This window comes from Pipistrellus kuhlii, unplaced genomic scaffold (assembly GCF_014108245.1).
Source record: "Pipistrellus kuhlii isolate mPipKuh1 unplaced genomic scaffold, mPipKuh1.p scaffold_m20_p_9, whole genome shotgun sequence".
NCBI classification, from domain to species: Eukaryota; Metazoa; Chordata; class Mammalia; order Chiroptera; family Vespertilionidae; genus Pipistrellus; species Pipistrellus kuhlii.
In genome coordinates, this window is record NW_023425595.1 from 12599089 (window position 1) to 12620028 (window position 20940).

The following is a 20940-nucleotide window of genomic DNA, read 5'->3' on the forward strand; positions in this document are numbered from 1 at the left end:
TGCTCCAAGGGGCTTTGTCTATTTTGTTCACAGCTCTGTCCCCAGCATTTGAAATACTTCCTAGCTCACAGTAGGTACCACTTGAATACCTTTAGAATGAGTGAATTAATGAACAAATATAAGACGGGTTATAAACCATATTTTTTGTTTTCGGGGAATGTTAGTGGTTTTGTGAGGTGAGAACACAGGGTACATATTGGGGTATGCTGGGAAGCTTCTAGCATGGCCCTATATTCCCAGCTCCTGGTACATGCCCTCGCATAACCAACCCCTTCTCTGGAGTGTGGGCTGGCCTCATTTCTAATGAATATAATACAGCAAAAGTAATGGGATGAGGTTACAAAAGACCAACTTCCTTCTCACTTGCAGTCTCTCTCTGGCTTTTCTCATTTTTTTTGCTCTGATAAAGCTATCTGTCATATTATAAGCTGCCTTGGGGAAAAACCAGGTGTTGAAAACTGAGAAAAGTTTCCAGCCAACAGCTGAGGAGGGAGGAATCCTGCCAATGACCATGCAGTTCTTATTTAATTATTTCAATTGGCTCAAACAACAAGTTATGCCACTCTGCTTCCTAGTATTATTAACAGTCAAGCTTTGAGATGAAGGAGGACCAGGTGGCATCTTGACTTCAGCCTTGTCAGAGACCCTGAGCCAGAGGACCCACTTAATCTTCCCTTGGATTTCTGACTCACAGGAACTGTGACATAAGAAATATTGTTTTAAGCCATTGAGTTTTAGGATAACTCATTTGCAGCAATGTATAATTGATACATGGCCTATGTAGGTTATGAGACCAGAAAGACAGTTTGGCTCTGCATGGTAGAGAGCCTTATATGCCATGTGAGGGATTATAGACAGAATAACAGCCACTCGAGATGCCCATATCCTAATCCCTGGGACTGGTGAATGTGTTGGATTACCGGGTAAAGGGAATTAAGGTTGCACATGGAATTAAGATTGCTAATAAACTGACTTTAAAATAGGAAGATTATCTGGGATTATCTGAGTGGGCCCAAAGTAATCACAGCAGTTCTTATGAGTGGAAGAGTGAGGCAGGAGAATTAGAGTCAGAGAAGGTGATGTGATGATGAAAGCAGAGGTTGGAAGGATCCAGTTGCTGACTTTGAAAGTGGAGGGAACGTGAACCTAGGAATGCAGGCATCTCCCCAAACCTGGGAAGGCAAGGAAGTAAATTCTCCGCTAGAAACTCTAGAAGAACATAGCTCTTTTAAAACTTTGATTTCAGACCAGTGAGATCCATTTCAGACTTCTGACCTCCAGAACTATATGATAATAAATTTGTCTTGTTTTAAGCCAATAAATTTGTGGTAATTAGTTACAGCAGCAATAAGAATCTAATACAGATATAGGAACCCAGCATATTGTTGACCTTGGGTTCCAGAGCCTGCGTATGACCATCCTGAGAGAATCCACAAACACATGGGTGCCCTCTCTTTAAGCATACACTTCCTTATAAATTACCTCTTCTGGCCATGGTTACTGCAGATTGATTATGACACAGTTGCTTCACTTAGCAAATAACTTGCAGACAGGAAACCATAGGCCATACATTACTTTACTACATGGTATGTTTTGACAGTTCTTGGTTATCAAGTGGGCTTATTTATTTATTTGCTTTTTTCCTGTATCTAATTTCCTGGTATCAAAGCACCCAGACTCCCTCATTGGACATTTTAAAGGTTTATTTGGATTGATTATTTTTTGCTGTGGCAGCAGATGGAAGTTTGTCCCCTCAGACAATATGTAGGTTTTATAATAGTCCCAAGACTTAGGTGTTTCTGAAAATGCAAGTGAGGCCAGTCTAGGTTTCAGCAGTCCATGTTAGTGGACTGGTAAGGGAATGTGATTCCATTAACCTTTTGGCTATCTCTGAGATTAAAGGAGTTTCTACCATATGGCAGTGTTACTACCTTCTATTTAGACATCACTGGCTGGAGAAACTCAGCTCTCTTTGTTCAAAATGAGTGCTAATAACATTAGGAAGCATAATGTGAGACTTGATGCTTGAACCAATCAGAATAATTAAATAAGAATTATAAAGGAAATAAGGAAATGACTTTTTAATGCTGAGTGTATGTGTGTTAGGGATCTCAAAGGGACATCCAGTATTCCAACCTTGTTATATTGAGATTCAATTTCATTGGTCAGTTTTCATTGGTCAGTTACAGGGTCAGTACTTTTTTGTTATTTTGACATATTTGTGTCTATGTTTTTTTGCTTAAGCTTCCCTGTTTTTCCTTATGGACAAAATAGACCATATGTTTTGGTTTCCCCAGATTAGTTCTTAATCTGTTTTTTTTTCAAATGTAATTATTAATAGTGTTCACTTGTCACTCTTTATAATGTCAAGGCTGGATGATAAATGGTATGGTCACACATTTTATTATGGACAGTAATTCCAGTTCTAACATTTTACATATCTGCCGCCTTAAACCATTATACTTCAATTTCCCATAGATTGTACAAACAAATCTGAGAGCTGCTGCCCCAAGCTAACAGCCCCAAATCTGGGTTCATGGTTCAGTGCTCAATCATTGAGCCACACTGGCTGGGCACTATGATTCAACTTTTTAAAAAAAGTGAGTTCTGCTGAAATGAACATCAGATGTGATTTTTTTTGGGCAAGTCTCTTTTTAATATATATATATATATTGATTTCAGAGAGTTAAGGGAAAGGGAGAGATATATAAGAAACACCACTGAGAGAGAGAATCATTGATAGGCTGCCTCTTTCACGCACTACATTGGGGATCAAGCCTGCAACCCGGGCATATGCCCTGACTGGGAATCAAATAGTGACCTCCTGGTTCATTAGTACATGCTCAACCATTGAGCCAGGCTGCATGTTTCTTTTAATGATGTGAATGTCACGTGGTTTTTATGGGTAGAAAAGGAAAGTAAATGTGGACAGGATGATATTTTTCCTTTAACTTTATAAATTGACTTTTTATGTATAAACATCACATTTCCATTCTAAGCAGAGCAACATTTTCCTTTTTAACCCAGTGCCTGTGTGAGGTCCATTTACCCATTTGGTTCCTCCTTTGCATTTGGGCCTCCAAGACCTTGGTCTCCCTATAGGTGTCTGTACTTGATTTTCTTGCTGTGGTTGCAACAGTAGACCTAGAACCTTATTTCCATTTTCCCTAGAACCCACCCAGATGGTTGTCATGGGGGACCTTGAGTAGAACTCAGTTTTTTAGACATGGTTTAATCTCTTTCACTTTACTTCTTCCTGAAATGGTCTTCTCTCTAATAATAATATCCCTTTAAAATAACATGATTAGAACATACTATTTTTTATGCTTGTTGATATTTATTGAACATGCAAAGAAAGAAAGGGAGGTATTTTTTAAGCTCCTATTGTGATTGAGATCAAAGAAAGGCATGAGGCCAATATCCAAGTGGAATTCTACTGCCAAAGAATTAGATCTGGCTGAGGAAGGTTTGAGTTTATTAGTATTTGCTCCAGCGAACCTCCAAATTTTCTCCATTATGGACAACATAACTTGCAACTCCTGGAAGGAAGAAGGAGAAGTGAGTCAAATGATTTGACCACTAAATAATGAATATCTCCCAATTCCGTGCCACATTTCCCAGAGAAGCTCACACCCTCACATATGAACTGTCTGGGCCTTTTCACTCTGTAGGGCTTTTGGCATACTCTCCCTTACCTTGGCTCACTGGTTCGCCTCCACTCAAGAGTTGCCAGTAGGTTCTGTCATTACTGTTCTCCTTCAAGCCCTGAACAGAGGTGATGTAAGGGCCCCACGAGCTCTCCGCATATGTGAAACTGTGGGGGCAGTGAATAGGTTACAGGAACTTAGAATTTTTGAAAACATACATTTTTATTGATTTCTGAGAGGGAGAGATAGAAATATCAATGATGAGAGGGAATTATTGATTGGCTGCCTCATGCACACCCCTACTGGGGATTGAGCCCACAATCCGGGCATGTGCCCTTTTCTGGAATTGAACCCAGGACCCTTCAGTATGCAGGCTGACACTCTATCCACTGAGCCAAGCCAGTTAGGGTGGAGCTTAGAATTTTCAAAGAAAATTAATTGTATATGGGCATTTTTCAAACTTTAATGTCCTAAGAATCACTTGAAGATGTTACCCTGAAAATGCATATTTCCTGGCCCTATCCCTAGATATTTTGATTCTGTAGGTCTGGGCTGAGACCAGGAATCTTTCACATTTCATAAACTAAGTGATTTTGATAAAGGCAGTCCCAGTACCTGGTAAATTAAGGAAATGATGCCCATGTTCCTGCCCCTCCCTCCCACCATGGGGGACACTTTGAAGACAACTTCTACCCCAAGATAGACACTGTCAAAGTTTCTAAAACAGTAAATGAAAGTGTTAAACTGATATGCAAGAGGCACCATAAGTCCTAAGTTAGTAGGTTTCTCTTCAGAAAGAGAAACAGGGAAGAATAATTTAATATTTCATGTTTGTTTATTAGAACCTCTGCCATTTGCAACAGCATGGATGGACATGGAGAGCATTATGCTAAGAGAAATAAGTCAGTCAGAGAAAGATAAATATCACATGATCTCATTCATTTGTGGAATATAATGAACAACATAAACTAATGAACAAAAATAGATCCAGAGACAGAGAAGCATCAATCAGACCATCAAACCACAGAGGGAAGGGAAGGGGGAAGGGGAAGAGATCAACCAAAAGACTTGTATACATGCATATAAGCATAATCAATGGACACAGACACTAGGGGGGTGAGGGCACGAGTGAGGGTGGGGTGGGGGGCAATGAGGCGATAAGGACACATATGTAATACCTTAATCAATGAAGAAAAATAAATAAATTAATTAAAAAAGAATAAAATGCCCTAAAAACAACAACAACAACAACAACCAAAAAAAGTGATATGATTTCCCTAGATGACATGGTTTAGTTGGTTGGAATGTCATCTATGCACTGAAGGGTCTTGGGTTCAATCCCCAGTTGGGGCATGAGCAGGATTTAAATAATCCATGTTTCTCTCTCCCTCTCCCTCTCTCTCTCCCTCTCTTTCTTCCTCTCCCTCACCCTCTCACCCTCACCCTCGCCCTTTTCCTCTCCATAATTCCCTCTCCATCATACTCGCTCTTTCCCTCTCCCTTGTCCTCTCCCTCTCCCTTCTTTTCTCTCTAAAATAAACAGAAACATATCCTTGGGTGAGGATTAAAAAAAAAAATGACATGGTCAATGTATGTTTCACATTTTTAGTCACATTTCTGGGAGCACTTGCAAGGAGCCTTTATCATTATATATATTATAAAAATATATACACATAGATATTTATATATATATATATATATATATATATATATATATATATATATCTATGGTTTTCTATGTATCATCTTGCATCATGTTATTAAACACAATAACAATTGTCAATTAGGTAAACCAGAGTTTTCAGAGACAAAGTCAATATCTTAATTTTAATATTTGACCTTTCTAGGCCAGGGAACCTTTGTCTAGGAGGTCCATGAAATCTGCTGAAAGGGGTGGGGCATGGAGAGGCTTCCAGGCATTTTTGAACCCTCTGATTTAATAATGTTTTATCTGTATGTTCATTTTTTCTGCAATGTGCATCCTACTCAAAGGGGTTAGTGACTCAAAAAGGTTAAGATCCACTGTTTTGGACATAAAATGCCTGTCTTAAGAAGTTATATTTATTGAAGGAGATTTACTGTCAGAAGTGAAGTTCCTGGGACTTATTCATCCACTAAGTGAACATTAATTTAATGCCTAATATGTATTAGAAGATGAAAGGTCTCACCTCTTTCATCTGCCATGAGATGTAGATGGTCAGCAAAAACTGATTAAGATGTGTGTGTGGGTGTTTTTTTTTAAAGATTTACTTTAAAAAATATTTTTATTGATTTTTTTACAGAGAGGAAAGTAGAGGGATAGAGAGTTAGAAACATCGATGAGAGAGAGACATCAATCAGCTGTCTCCTGCACACCCCCTACTGGGGATGTGTCTGCAACCAAGGTATATGCCCTTGTCCAGAATCGAACCTGGGACCTTTCAGTCTGCAGGCTGAAGCTCTATCCACTGAGCCAAACCGGTTTCGGCAAAATGTGTGTGTGTGTTTTTTTTTAAATATATTTTTTATTGACTTTAGAGAAGGGAGAAGGAGAGATAAAAACATCAATGATGAGAGAAAATCATTGATCAGCTGCCTCCTGCATATTCCCTACTGGGAACTGAGTCTGCAACCCAGGCATGTGCCCTTGACTGTAACTGGAACTGGGACCCTTCAGTCTGCAGGCTACTGAGCCAAACTAGTCAGAGCTAAGATGTGTTTTAACTGTTTATTGTATTTATGTGCAGATGTATTTTTTATTCTTTCAAAATCACACTAAATCCCTTAACCTTAGGCCATATACAAACATACCGAAATGCGGTCTGATTGATTTTCTGAGCTTCCTTCATCACATCCAAGAAGACAGAACCCTTTGGCACGGTGACATTGGTGAAAAATGTTTCATTGATTTGCACAGTGTAGTTGACTGAGATCTTTATGGGTGAAATGGTAGGTTCTACAGGTATCAGCTCATCAATAGAGATATTAAGGTGACCTTACAGAGAGAGAAAAACAGAGAATTATTATTTGGGACAATAAAAATAATGTTAGAATTTGCACACCTATCCAACTTCTATCCACACACTCCTTTCCTTTATGCAGAAGGGATTTTCTACAGGAACAAGTGTTGTCAATAATGGGGCAGAGCTCTCGTGTGATGAAAGCAGAAATGAAAACCAGATGCTCATCAGCTTGTGAATGCTTGTGCTCAGCTTGACTCCCAGCTGTTTAAACATTTCAGTTGCCCCCTCCCCTATTTCTCATGGAGGCTCCTGAGTTTTTCCCTTTGGTATAGCATACAATAATGCTTCATTTTTTTTTTGCCTTTTTATTTCTTAACATTTATTGAAAAAATAGTGCACCATGAACTGTACTAGTAATTTTATGTGAACTGTTTCATTCAGTCCTTACAAAAACCTACATTAGATACTATTATTTGTATTTCTTACATTAGAAACTTGGAACTTAGAGGTGAGACATTTTGTCCAAGTTCCCTAAACCTGTCAGTGGCTGAACCAGGAATGAGTGAGATAGAAAAATAAGTTTATCTTTTTGCAAAATCAGTGATGCATGCTGCAGTTTCTATCAATATTGCCATATTCCTTCCACACAGATGTCTTATTTCCCTGAGGGATCACTTACTGGGCACAATGGGAAGTCAGAGATACAATACTTTGTTTAGGATAAGAATGATATTCAGAACATCTGTCTGTTTCCAGCAATCAGAAAAATCCTTTTGGAGATAGACATCTTTTAATCAAGTCTACCTTATCAGTGTTTAAACCAAGAATGACACCTACTACCTTGTTAAGAACAAATCCTCAAATGGGAATAATCTATGATGACATATCAAGGACTGAGCTCTGTGTGGAAACTATGATGCTTTAGAGATTTATTTGGTCACCTTTGGTTCCTAAGAACATCTAAATCTCACATGCTTTGGGTATTATTCTGAAAAGGCAAAAACAGTTTACTCTTTACTGCTTTACCTGGACTGCTGGCACAAGAAGAGACATTGTTAACATCCAAGTAGGTCTTTCCCATCAGGGCAGGTAAGATCTGGGCTGCAGCAGTTGGCATATGGAATGCTTCCTGAGAAATTTCCTTGAGCACTGTATCCAGAGTTTGTTGACAATTCCATTCATTTTTGTTATAATAGTTTGGTGAGACAAAGAGAGCCTAATGAGAGAGAGAGAGAGAGAGAGAGAGAGAGAGAGAGAGAGAGAGAGAGAGAGAGAGAGAGAGAGAGAGAGAGGGAGAGAGAGAATGAATTTAAATAGGGGAAAGCTTACATCTAATTCAGTAAATATTCATTTGACATTGACTACATAGGAGGTACTTTATACACATTTCATGCCTTCAAGAAGCTTATTAACTATTGTGGGAGGGGAGGTGGTGAATTGCTTAATAATCCAAACTGTAATAACACCAATGAGACTAGACTTTCTCTACCATATTCACTCTTGTTCCCCAAACACTGGAACAATACCCATCAATACATATTGTTTTTTGTTTTTGTTTTTAAAGAAGTGGAGAGATACCATTCTTTTTCTCTTTTCTTTCTTTCTTTCTTTCTTTTTTTTTTTTAAATATATTTTTATTGATTTTGTACAGAGAGGAAGGGAGAGAGATAGAGAGTTAGAAACACCGATGAGAGAGAGTCATTGATCAGCTGCCTCTTGCACACCCCCTACTGGGGATATGCCCACAACCAAGGTACATGCCATTGACCGGAATCGAACCCGGGACCTTTCAGTCCCCAAGCCGACGCTCTATCCATTGAGCCAAACCGGTTTCGGCTCTTTCTTTCTTTAAAAAAAATATATTTTATTGATTTTTTTACAGAGAGGAAGAGAGAGGGAGAGAGAGTTAGAAACATTGATGAGAGAGAATCATTTATCAGCTGCCTCTTGCACACCCCCTACTGGGGATGTGCCCACAACCAAGGTACATGCCCTTGCCTGGAATCGAACCCAGGACATTTCAGTCCTCAGGCCGACGCTCTATCCACTGAGCCAAACAGGTCCTGGCTCAATACATACTGTTAACAAACTGTTGTTAAGGAGCCCCTGAGATGAATGCTCTAGGAGAAACATTTAGTGGCAGTCTCTCAAAAGAGGAAGAGCTCTAAACATTTAGTGGGGTTAAGAAAAGGCTTGGTGGAGAAGGTGGTACTTGAGGTAGTCCTTATATGATAGCATTTTAGTAGGTGACATGAGGAGGGGAACCCTGTACCCAGAGAGAACAGAGATAGAAGGTGCTAGAGTAGCAGTGGCTAGGGCATGGCCGGCAGTGAAGAGCTTGTCTGCATTTTAACAGAATCCCCAAAGGATTTCTCCTGCCCTGGGAGGACTAGTATATGGAAAACACTCAGGGACATTGTGGAAGAACGGTCTCGATAAGGAGGTTGGGGCCAGATTGGTAGACCCTTGAGTTTTAGGATGAGGTGTCTAACATTATTTGCTCAACAGTGGGAAGCCTAATAGTTTCTATTCAGGCAACAGATATAAACTGGATTGAAGGAGCAGAATTATGGGGTAGGAAAAGTTAGGAGGGTATTAGAATGAGAAAGACAAGAAGTAAATGTCTTGGACTTGAAGATGTTTCCCTGTAGTTTCTGAGGGAAGAGAAGTCCACCTTTTCTGCCTTTTCTTGAAGATTCTTAAAGTTAACAGGTAGTCAATAAGCATTTATGGGATAATAAAAGAAACAAAACCGATCATATTATATCTCCTTTTAAGAGCTATCTTGCAGGCAGGAAACTCTTGATCCTGCTGTGAATTAATATAATCTGTAGGGCTTTTGAACAAGACCAAGGCCCATGATCCACCCTAAATTAGCTGGTGTGGACCTGAAAGATGAGTATTTTCTGAAAGCTCTTGCTTCAAAATGTGCAGCTTGAATGAGAAGCCATTGTTTTATATTAAATTTAAACTCAGCAAGGCAGACAACATGGATAGTAACAACAATATAACCTTATGAATGGACTTCTGCCTACAACCAGCCTTACAATGTAATTTTTCTTTTTTTTTTTTTTTTTTTTTTTTTTATATTTTATTGATTTTGTACAGAGAGGAAGGGAGAGATAGAGAGTTAGAAACATCGATGAGAGAGAGTCATCGATCAGCTGCCTCTTGCACACCCCCCACTGGGGATATGCCCGCAACCAAGGTACATGCCCTTGACCGGAATCGAACCCGGGACCCTTCAGTCCCCAAGCCGACGCTCTATCCATTGAGCCAAACCGGTCTCGGCACAATGTAATTTTTCTTAAGGACCCTATGCTGACCATGCAAAACACCTGGACCTTCCTAAAATGTGTAATGTTCTTGATGCTTTTGGTCTTTGTCTTGCTATCCTCTGTCACTTTTAAGGTTCTCTTACCCTGAGTCATCAGGGCAAATTCCTAAAGACTCAATGAATTGTTTTTCTGTAAGTCTTACTTGATGTCTTCTTGGAGTTGAGTAAATCAGTGCAGGAATAAAGTCTCATATTTCAAGGAACATATACAGGAGAGTGTAGGTGCTGAGAGTGAGCTTTGAAACCAACTGTTTAGATTTCACCCCTATTTGTATTACTTTCTAGCTTTGTAATATCAGGCAAGTTACTGGTACTCCATATCTCATGCTCCTATTCTAGGAAATAAAAGTAATAATTCTTTCCTCATTGAGTTGTTGTGTGCATCAATGAGTTAATGTTAATAAATACCAGCTGCTGTCCCGGCTACTGCTGCTTCTACAACAATATCTAATTTGGGCGTTAAGATGAAAACTCAAAACAATGGTATATGGTAAAGTGTGAAATTGCATGTGATAGAATAAGATAGGTTGTAGTTGTAGTAGGCTCTAGAATTTCTTAAAGAAATTGTAACCAAGGAAAGCTTTATAGAAGCATTGACTATGGAAAGGTAAAGATTGAAGGTAAGGAGAATACATTTCAGTCAGGGAGGGGAATCATATGAATAGAATCAATGGTAATATATGAAATAGAATGGATAATAAAATTTTAGAAAGCTAAAAAGAAAGAATGAAGTTATTGCTTTTCTCTGTGACTCCCTTCCCTATTTCCTGGGTTAGCCTTTGACTTACCTGCATAGCTTCTCCTGTACTATATATATTCCCAATCAGACCATTTCCTTTTTTCTCAGACAGAATCTTTTTTACCAGTGACTCTGTATAATTATTGATATGCTGTAAATCCTCTCCATTTGTTAGGATCTGGTGATTCATTATGCTCCTCTTCACACAGGTCAGGGCCAGGACAGCCATTGCACCAGTATCTGTCAGGAAACCAAATATTGGTGAGAGAGTGACCAACCATGCCAGTTTGCCTAGGACTGAAGGGTTTACTGGTATGTGGGACTTTCAGTGCTAAAAAGGGAACATATCTGGGTAAACTGGAATGATTGTTCATGCTAGTTGGTTTATGGGAGAGAAGGATTTCAAGAGATAGCAATCATCCCTTCAACACTAATCACTCCAATATTTTAAGATTCCTTCCTTATGTACCTTGTACTCAACAACTCATATCTTGGTCATAGAAACACATGAATTCGTAGGTGCATACTCATGAACAGTCTTCCACTTTTACATCTTGTTTTTCATTTTCATTTTTTTTATCTTTCAGCCATATTTTCAAAGGAATTGAGAAAACAAAGGATGACAAACCAAACAAAATATGTCTTTGTAATATTTCAAGGTTTTCATTAGATTAATTAGTAAATAATGCTTAAGAGAATCATTTTCTAATAAACCTCTTTTAGGTGGAGGATGAGGCAAAAGATTGAACGAAGGGAAAATAAGGTGTGTGTGTGTTTTTCTGACTTGTCACTTAGTTCCCCCCTACTTGGTGGCCTCCCTCTTTCAAAGGAAAAGGAGTATAAGAAATCTCATATCTTCCTTACTATCTAGAGAGATATGGAATGATTTTCGAGATGCTTTGAGGAAGATTAGCTTTTGTGTATCTGAATCTGTAGGGGCTAAGCACCAATACTAGTTGTCTAGAGGCAACTTTTTTTTGGATGGGTAAGCTAATCCAGTGGAAAATTTCTGGTAATTCCCCATTGTGAATACACATTTTATTGAGCAAAATATTGGGTCTTATTATTTGGAGAGGTTGTGTGTTATTCAAGTAAACTCACATATCCAAATGATTGCAATAAACTGGAAAAAGAGGCAGGGGTTAAGATAAATAGATTCCACTGTATTCCCTTTGTCTAGCACATATGATTTCTAAAATGCCTTATATGAAGATTCTCATATTATATCCTAATTTTAAAGATGGGAAAATTAAAGTGGTGCTAACATCCATTGGTTCTATAACTCAAAAGCTGGCATAGGATCCATGTTTTCCTACTATACTTACACATCTACAAAAAGACTTAACTTCAGTTTCCATTCTTCTAAAAAAAGAAAACTCCCCTCTAAGGAGTCTAGGATAGATGAAATAGAAAAAAATCTAAGTACTTACTTATAGAAAAACTCTAAGGGCAAGGCCTACTAATAACTGTGTCCTTTCTATCAAGGGAATTGAGTTTAATGACTCACCTACTGAGAACTGACCACCAAAATAAAAGTTTTTATTTTCCGGAGTGAAGTGATTTTTAACTTCGGTGATTGTGTAGCTCCCATTGAACAGACACAAGGTCAGCAGGTCCAGGCTGAGTTGGTAATAGTTAGTCAGTGGATTGCCATCATGTACTCCTGGCATAGAGAAAAGAAATACCTTATGCATGGAAATGGTACTGGGGTAATTCATTTGAAGTCTATTCTTATTCACTTTATTCCAATTTATTTACACTGAATGAGAGATAAGTAATAAAAAAGGAGAATCACTTATAGAATCAGCAAACTTGAAAAAATTAAAGGCTCTAAGAGCTACCAAATTAAAATTCTTACATTTTATCACTGAGGAGACCTAGCATTAAATGTATTAAAATACTATCCTGATATTCAGATGTTTATAAAGCTAGGACACGGATTTCCCATCACCAAGCCTCCTGCATATTCAATAGTAATGAGCTGAAGTTATAAGAAGTTGAGGCCATCTCAAAGAAGGATGGGATTGGAGGGACTTATTGAATAATAAGATATTGGATAGGAGTTAAAATAAAAGCAAGAAGCCATCATGGTCAACCTATTATTTCCAGTGATGAAGTATTATTGGCCATCTTTAACTTCCATATTAGTATTGTATGCTTCAGTACTTATGATACAATGTCTGATATTGCTCAGCTATTTCTGGTGTGATTCATTATTTGCCTAAAAGTCAATCTTGTATAGGACTAGAGAACTGTGTATGTGTGTGCATGCTTAATGTAGGATCACTGTTCAGTTGAACATATTTGAAAAGACAATTCAAGATGCATATATTATAGAAAGGGAAGAAGGGAAGGTGATCTACAAAGATAGAGTGAGATGAATGGAATGAAGAGGAGAAGGAAGAGTGGAAGGACACTTCATACAGTTCCGAATCAGTAGAGAAAAAGACAAGGTTTTCCTGAATCTCTAAACATTGATTCTCACCCATATTTTTAATTTCTTCTTGGAACTTCTCTTCTAGTTGGCTGACCAGATGAAAATATGTAACACTTTCATCAGAGTTCTGACATGCTCTCAAAGCCAGTATAACCAAGGCAAGCTGTCCCGAGGTTAAATCTGACCACAAAAAGAAAATTATTCAATTTTAACAAGGCATATACTTCTAAAATTTTTGGCCTCCCATCTTCTTTGTGACTTAAGTTTCTTGTCACTTCTTTCTTATGTTCCACTCCAAATTAATATTTTACTGTTCTCATCTTTATCTCCAAAGCATAGCTTTTGCTAGCTTCACTGTAAAAATGTAAGTTAGATGAAATCATGGAATCTTTTTGGAATCTTGCAATCCTTATGAAAATAAAAAAGAAGCAAAATAGATAAATAATGACATCTTGGGATCTTCTCTCTTTGTGAGTGTCATCTTGCCAGGATAATAATTAACTTTAATATTTTGCCTTATAGAGTATAAAAACACTTGGGATTTTCATAATTTTTTCAATAAGAGATAGGTAGGGGTAGCTTCATTTCCCCCTGATGTTAAATAGAAAGTTGAGGCTCTGTATTGACATAATAGGTACAAGGTGGAGCTTGGACTGAAACCAAGGCCACATGTCTCTTGTTCTATGGTTGCCTCTCTATTGTCAGCTTTCTTAGTTGTGGTCTACATCTCCATCTGGTTGTCGTGAACTCAGCTAGTTTGTAGTACCATATTAATGGTTAAGACTCCATAATTTCTTTTGCTTTTCCTGTGACATCTTAAACAAAGAAGTAAGTGGCTCTTGAGTAATTGGCAGGGAGATTGATATTTTGAGGCACCTTTCTGTCATCTGAAGTTTTATATAGTTAGATAGATGTAGCAGGGATACTTTGGACACACAATTTTTAGGACTTACTGGAGATAGTCTTTATTGATAGACAATTGTTATCCTAAACCTTCCAGAGAATATAATACTCACCCTTCTTTTCTTCACTGTCTCTGACTTCTTTTAACAGCTTTTGTTCTATGTTTTGGTCCTGGATCCCAACAAGTCTGAGGGACAACAGGACATTGGCAGCTTGGATTCCTCTGGTGTATTTTGAATGGATCATTGTGCTTAGTAGAGGGTTTAAACGGGAGTAGTTTTCTTTGCTTACCTCTGTGGCAGGGGAGGAAGGAAATAAAAAACACATAGAAGATATTAAAGCTCAGAACAGTGATATTAAAATATTTAGGAACAGATGTGGCACAGACATAGAACAATTCAGTGGTCATTGGCTATGTTGCTAGAGCAATAAAAGATGGGTTTAGAGCCCCTACTATGCCAGGGGTTACTTCTTTACCAACCAGTATGGAAGTATTTCAATGTTTTAACCACTGGTTCACCTTACCAGTGGGTGCTGACAGAAAGTCAACCCTTCTTTAAAGATCTAGAATCGTTCCAAAATTTTGAATATGAGGCCTAGAGAGGGTGTCATTAAAGAAAACTCGGCAATCAGTCTTAATGGAGACTAGAATACACAACTTTTGACTTCCAGTCTATAGACCTTTCTAATTTCCAGATCCCATTATTTTCTATCTTCTTCTAACCCAATTTGGTTAATACTGAGGGAGAGAAGGCAAGCATTCTATGTTATATTGGTGATTGACCCCAAAGATGAATTGTCTGATTGCCCAACTGGCCAGGCATCAAGATCATTATTCAGTAGTATGTATATTCCGGAAACCCTCCAGTTTTAGCCAACAACCTGTCCACAGGCGAAAGGATGGAGGGAGTCACATTATACTGTGGAAGGAAAAAGAGAATCCATAATCCCCAAGAACTAGAGGAGAACAAGAAAAGTTAGTTACTACTTAGACCATTTCTAAATATTCTTTGATAATAATCCCAAGAAAATCCTACCCATTTCAATTATCATGGGTTAGTGGGATAGTGAGAAGAATGTGAGCCCTGGATCCAGACAGACTGTGGCTGCATTATATGCTCCTTAATTTATGACTGTGGGTAAGATATGTAACTTTCCTGACCTTCAGTTTCGTTGTTTTAACAACTACTCCATAGATATTGGACAATAAATCAATAAATTGTAAAATACTGTACAAATTGTTACTTTTAGCTTAGTTGGAATTCTATCCCTATACTTAGAGAACCCAGGCTATGTGATTTCACCTGCCCACCTTTCTTCATTTTAAAGAGAGATCAGGAAGATCTGAATTCAGCGATCATAGGAAGGTCATGGTTTGCCACATATACAATTGGATAATTGTGAGTCATCTCTGACATTTTGTGGAAGCACCTGGTTCAGCAGATTTTCTGGCTCCGAAACAGACTTTTTAGTTCCTGGTCAATAACTCCAACCAGCTTCCTTGACCAACAACTCCAGCCAGCTTCTCTGACCACTAAAGTAAATTATTTTGTAGAGTGGATTGAATTTCAAAGCCTCCATAGAAACTCCCTATTCTTAAGATACAATAAAGAAAATGACAGGCCAGAAAAATAAAAATCAAGTTGGCCTAGTCTTTGCTTTAGCTTGTGTGATACAAGTCTTTCTGTTGTGGTATTGATTTCTTCTCGCAGGCTAGAAAGTACCAGGAAGATGTAGCCACAGTTGGCACCATATAGTCATCTTTGGACTGATTTGAAGTTCAATTCCAGGGTAAAGACTTACATGCAGAAATTATGCATCTGAGAGCTACACCAGACTTTAATAAATCTCCTGCTTCAACACCCTCCCCCAATTAACCTCCATTTATGAATGAAGCTAAAAAATTAGAAATATTGGATTATTCAGCTACTAAGGGGTGAGACTAGACCTAAACCCAGTTTTTATTTCTCCTTACTATTTTTTAATAGAACCATATAGTCACTGGAGTCTATTCCCAAAGGAGAGATGATGGGGGTTGTACCCATGTCCTGTAGGAAAAAAGTTGAAAAGAGGGGAACATGTAGCATAAAACAGCTAAACTCAATAATGATAAGAGAACAGTTTTCATTATTTAAAAGAGATTATTAATATTATTTTTTTCCTGTGTAGTCATAAAAGGTTAATCCAAAACACAATGGGTTGAACTTTAGAAATATAGATTATATCTCAAAATCAAAAGATAATTTTTCATGATCTTGAAAAAAAATTTTTTTGGGGGGGTCATGAATTTTCTACCATTGAAAACAAATAGAAATAGACAGCAGCTTGGTAGCATCACCATGGTAGAGAGGATCTGAGCATAGAAAGAATAGTTAAGCAAGTTACCATTGAATCTCTGATCCCTCATAACAATAGTTGTGGAACTTTCCTTTCCATCTCTGGCCACCCTTTACATTACACATAGAGCACAACCACATATAAAACTGAAATAGGATGTTTTTTCAGGTAACTCTCTACAAAGTTTCCTGTCAGTAGCTGTCAAGAGACTTTCACAGTAGCATAATTTTAGATCAAAGGATACTCACCACAGATGGTGCATAGTTGGCTTGGAATAAGAGAAAACAATAAGAGCCCCACGAGGGGCAGCTGATGTGATTGTCTCATCTCTTCAACAGTATATTGGAATGGTGAGGACTTGGCTGCTTATTTATTGAATAACAGACAGAAAATAATGAGAGCTCCTCCTTCAGCTTGCCCGCAGCCGCTTTTACTCAAGCAAATATTGAGCAATTCCAATAGGTGTGGTGAAGTATATTTTTCCAAGTAATATCACAAACCAAGAAGAAGACTTGAAAGATATGGTCAGGGAGAATGAGGTAATAATTTGTCTTTGTTTTCTATCCCAAACCTTCAAGTTTCACATTTCCTACTTGCCTTCAGCCCAATGAGAAAAAATTAGGTGAGTGACTATTTTCTCTCTTTTCTATTCTGCTTTTGTTATTTTTTAAAAAAATTATTTTTATTTATTTTTTTATTGTCTAAAGTTTTACATAAGTCTCCTTTCCCCCCAATTGACCCCCTCCCAGCCCCGGGGAAGCCCTCACTGCCCCAGTGTCTGTGTCCATTGGTTATGCTAATATGCATGCATGTATGTCCTTTGGTTGCCCCCTACCATTTGTCCCTAGATCAATCTATTCTTATTCATCAAATGTTGATCATTATATCCCACAGGTGAGTGAGATCATGTGATATTTATCTTTTTCCAACTGGCTTATTTCATTTAGCTCTCCAGTTCCAAATGATAAAAGTTCCTTCTTTTTAATAGTGGCATAGTATTTTATCATGTACATGTACCACAGTTTTTTAATCCACTCATCTGCAAAGACACTTAGGCTGTTTCCAAATCATAGCTATTGTAATTGTGCTAATATAAAATAGGGGTGCATATATCCTTTCTGATTGGTGTTTCTGTTTTCTTGGGATATAGTCCTAGAAGTGGGATTACTGGGTCAAATGGAAGTTCCATTTTTAATTTTTTCAGGTAACTCCATACTGTTCTTCATAAAAATGAAAGCAGAAGTTCTAAGTTTGAAATTGGACAGGCAGAATAGGGGAGTGGTTTTTGACCTATCATTTTCTCCTAAGATAGATGCCCTGAGAATTTCCAGGCCAGGAGGATAACCACATAGATGCACATCAAATGTGGATTTTTGCTGTGCCATGTAAGATTCTATATGCTACATGTTAAAACTCTTGTTTGTCAGTTTTCTAAGAACCAATAGTGAATACTATCAGTTTAGCTTTAAAATGTTTGCTCTGGGTCAGCAAGATGGTGGAGTAGGAAGTTGTCTGCTCACATCACCCCACAGAAACAGCAACTGATGTAGCCATCCATGGACAAAAGTTCCTGTGTGGGAACTTCATGTTCCAGGTAAGAGATTGTGAAACCCCAATGGAGCTGCTGAGGAGGGCTGCATTGAGAAGGCACACCAGTGGAAACAGACTTGTATTCATACAAGCTAAAGCACAGAATCAGAAAACTATTATTTTTCTTCCTGGCTTATATCCTGTTATATCCTGAGAAGGCAGGTTCACTGACCTTGGTCTTGGCTACAGACCTAGAAACAGCCTTATGTAAGTCCCTTAACCTCTGTGAGTTTATTTCCTTATCCATAAAATGTAGGTAATAGCTCTTCTCTCCTAAGGTTTTGTGAGAACTCTATGAATTACCACAAAGGTGCTTTGAATAGTACCTAGTACTTATAGGCAGTACATAATTCTCAACTTTTTTTTTAATTTTTTTTTTTAAAAGATAGTAACATGTTTTTATTACATAAACATTAAAATATTCCTCTTGGGAGGTGGTCTTCAGCTTGCTTCTTGCTTTCACAGAATATCAATTATTTATGGAAATTATCTAAGGATGATTTATGAAACACTCACACACCCACCACAAAGACTAAATGCCTACATTTTTCAACCAGATTCCCAAGAAAAAGAATCAGTTTTGTTTATTTTACAGTGTAATACATACATTTTCTTTCAAGATATGAAAAGGATGGAATTCTAAAATGAGTCTCCTTTTGTTTACAAATTCTATAAAAATACATTAAGTATGCTCATGTTTTTCTTCTGACTTGAAAATATTCCAGTTTACCAGAAAATAACAATGAACAATGATATGCAAACCACCTTAATCTTGCAGCAATATAATGTCAACATCATTGTGAATGCCTTGCAAAAGTAGCTCTCCTGGGTATGTAACAATTTTCCTTCATTTTGCAGCTTTGAGTGTTCCTACCAATGCTTCAAAGAGGTTGGCACATTTGTCATCTCGGAAGAGGACCCCAAATTTCACACTTCCCATCAGCATTTTTTTTGAACCCAAATGGTGAATTTCCTCCACTAAGAGTTAACCTCGTGTTCCACATTCATTCCTGCCTCTCTGCCTCCTTTGCTAGTTGGTGGAAAACCCTGGTGAGTGGGACCAGGCTATCTGTTTAACCGCTCCTAGGAGGAAGAGGCTGAGTTAGGAAGTGACTGAGGCACAGAGAAAGGTTGGCGTCCATAATTCTCAACTTTTATTGTCTCAATAACCATCAACTCAGTTGTATCTACCTGAAGTCTGATTGTCAAGCCTGATACCCAACTCCCTCAATCACTGGACTAATAGGTCTCCAGTGTCAAACATTCTACTTTCTGGGGCCAGTTAGCTTCTCTCTGCATTTCTCTCGTCTAAATTACCATAATCTCTGCACCTCCATAATGCTTTCAAATTTTTGCCTTAGCCACTTGTACCCTCCTCCAAATAATTTTTCTTTAAAAAATATTTTTATTGATTTCAGAGAGGAAGGGAGAGGGAGAAAGAGAGAGAGAAACGTTAATGATGAGAGAGAATCATTGATCATTTGCCTCCTGCACAGGCCACATGGGGATTGAGCCTGCAACCCAGGCATGTGCCTTGACTGGGAATCGAACTGTGACCTCCTGGATTATGGGTGAACGCTCAACTACTGAGCCAGTCAAGTCCAGCCAAGTCATTTTTAATTTAACTCCTAGAGTAGCATTTCCCAAACTTGATTAATATGTAGACCCCCACCTAAAGAAAAGGAATTCTCAAGGAATACAGTTTGATTTAGAGTGCCCTAGACTTTGTATTTGGGAAAAAGTCACTTTTGAATATTTTAAAATCTTGCAGGAGAGATATTTGCTTATCCTGGTAATGCTTTAGGTTGTTCAAATCCTCATAGAATTGAAAATATATCTGTGACTCTGTGGGCTCTGAGCACTGTTTCACACCTCCAATGATCTTCCAAAGCATAATTCCGATTCTTTGCTTCCAGGTTAAAAACTTGAAGACTTCCATTGCACTTTAAATAAAACTCCATATTTCACATGTGATCTCTAAAAACTTGTATCTTCTGACCCTTTCCTGTCTCTCCAGCATTTATTTCACTATTTTTTATGTTTTGTTCCAACTCCCTTTCCCCCCCCACTTCCATTATGCCAAGTTCCTTCCTGCCACAAGGCTTATTTGCATGTGTGGTTTTCCTCTCTTGAATGCTGGCTTTCCTGTAGTGCTGCTTCCTGTCCCCTCCAATGGCTCATACTTCAGCATAAATACCACTTATTCAAGGATGCTCTCTCTGCACTCCCCAGACCTGGTTATGCCCCTCTGTTATCTTCTCTCTTGGTATTCTGTACTTTCTTTTGTAGCACTTCTGAACACTGCAATTAGTTACTTGCAGAATTATTTCTTAACTGTGTTTGTTTGATGTGTGTCTCCCTGCCAGACCATGAGTTTCTCAAAAGTAAGGGGTTAATATCCAAAATATATAAGGAACTCATACAATGTAACAAAATGAAGACAAACATTCCAATTAAAAAAAGGGAAAAGGACCTAAATAGACACTTCCCTGAACATACAGTTCTCTAAGAGACATGCTCAGTCACTAATCATCAGAGAGATGAAAATTAAAAAGACAACGAGGTATCACCACATACCTGTCAGAAAGGCTACCATCAACATATCAACAAATGGCAAGTGTTGGTGAGGATGAGAGAAAAGGAACACTAGTACATTGCTGGTGGGAATGAAGACTGGTAAAAAATTAAATATGGAACTGCCATTTGACCCAATGACCCCACTTCTAGGAATATATCCTAAAAAACCCGAAACAGCAATCAGAAAGAGTATATGCACCCTTATGTTCATATTATAGTAGCACAATTTACAATAGCTAAGATCTGGAAACAGTCCAAGTGCCTATCAGTAGATGAATGGATAAAAAAAAAAAAAGCTGTGGTACATTTATACCGTGGAATATTATGCAGCAATAAAAAGAAGGATCTCTTACCCTTTGAGATAGCATGGAGGGACCTGGAGAGTATTATGCTTAGCAAAATAAACCAGTCAGAGAAAGACAAGTATCACT

General features: G+C 38.1%; 1 protein-coding gene and 1 pseudogene across 2 annotated transcripts; both read right to left on the bottom strand.

Annotated features, from left to right (window-relative positions):
• Positions 1-3315: 3315 nt before the first annotated feature.
• On the bottom strand, positions 3316-16745 carry TCN1 (transcobalamin 1). 2 transcript variants are annotated; one of them, XM_036428587.2, is made up of 9 exons: positions 16591-16745; positions 14121-14298; positions 13151-13290; positions 12173-12328; positions 10715-10905; positions 7616-7805; positions 6438-6621; positions 3696-3814; positions 3316-3539 (listed from the first exon to the last, which is right to left on the bottom strand). In XM_036428587.2, the coding sequence occupies exons 1-9, from the start codon at positions 16667-16669 to the stop codon at positions 3478-3480; spliced, it is 1299 nt and encodes a 432-aa protein (XP_036284480.1). In that variant the 5' UTR covers positions 16670-16745; the 3' UTR covers positions 3316-3477. The 2 variants fall into 2 exon arrangements, with proteins under 2 accessions (XP_036284480.1, XP_045433678.1); XM_045577722.1 differs by having other exon boundaries at positions 13151-13282; positions 14119-14298.
• A 1569-nt stretch (positions 16746-18314) lies between these two features.
• On the bottom strand, positions 18315-19224 carry LOC118713706 (annotated as a pseudogene).
• Between the last annotated feature and the right edge of the window lie 1716 nt (positions 19225-20940).

Excerpts from the sequence above, each read along its gene's own strand:
- TCN1 (XM_036428587.2), bottom strand. The coding sequence starts at position 16,669 with ATGAGACAATCACATCAGCTGCCCCTCGTGGGGCTCTTATTGTTTTCT. Across the intron at positions 7,806-10,714 it reads GTACAGGAGAAGCTATGCAG|GCTCTCTTTGTCTCACCAAA; the intron begins GTAAGTCAAAGG and ends CTCTCTCATTAG. Across the intron at positions 3,540-3,695 it reads AGGCGAACCAGTGAGCCAAG|GAGTTGCAAGTTATGTTGTC; the intron begins GTAAGGGAGAGT and ends TCTTCCTTCCAG.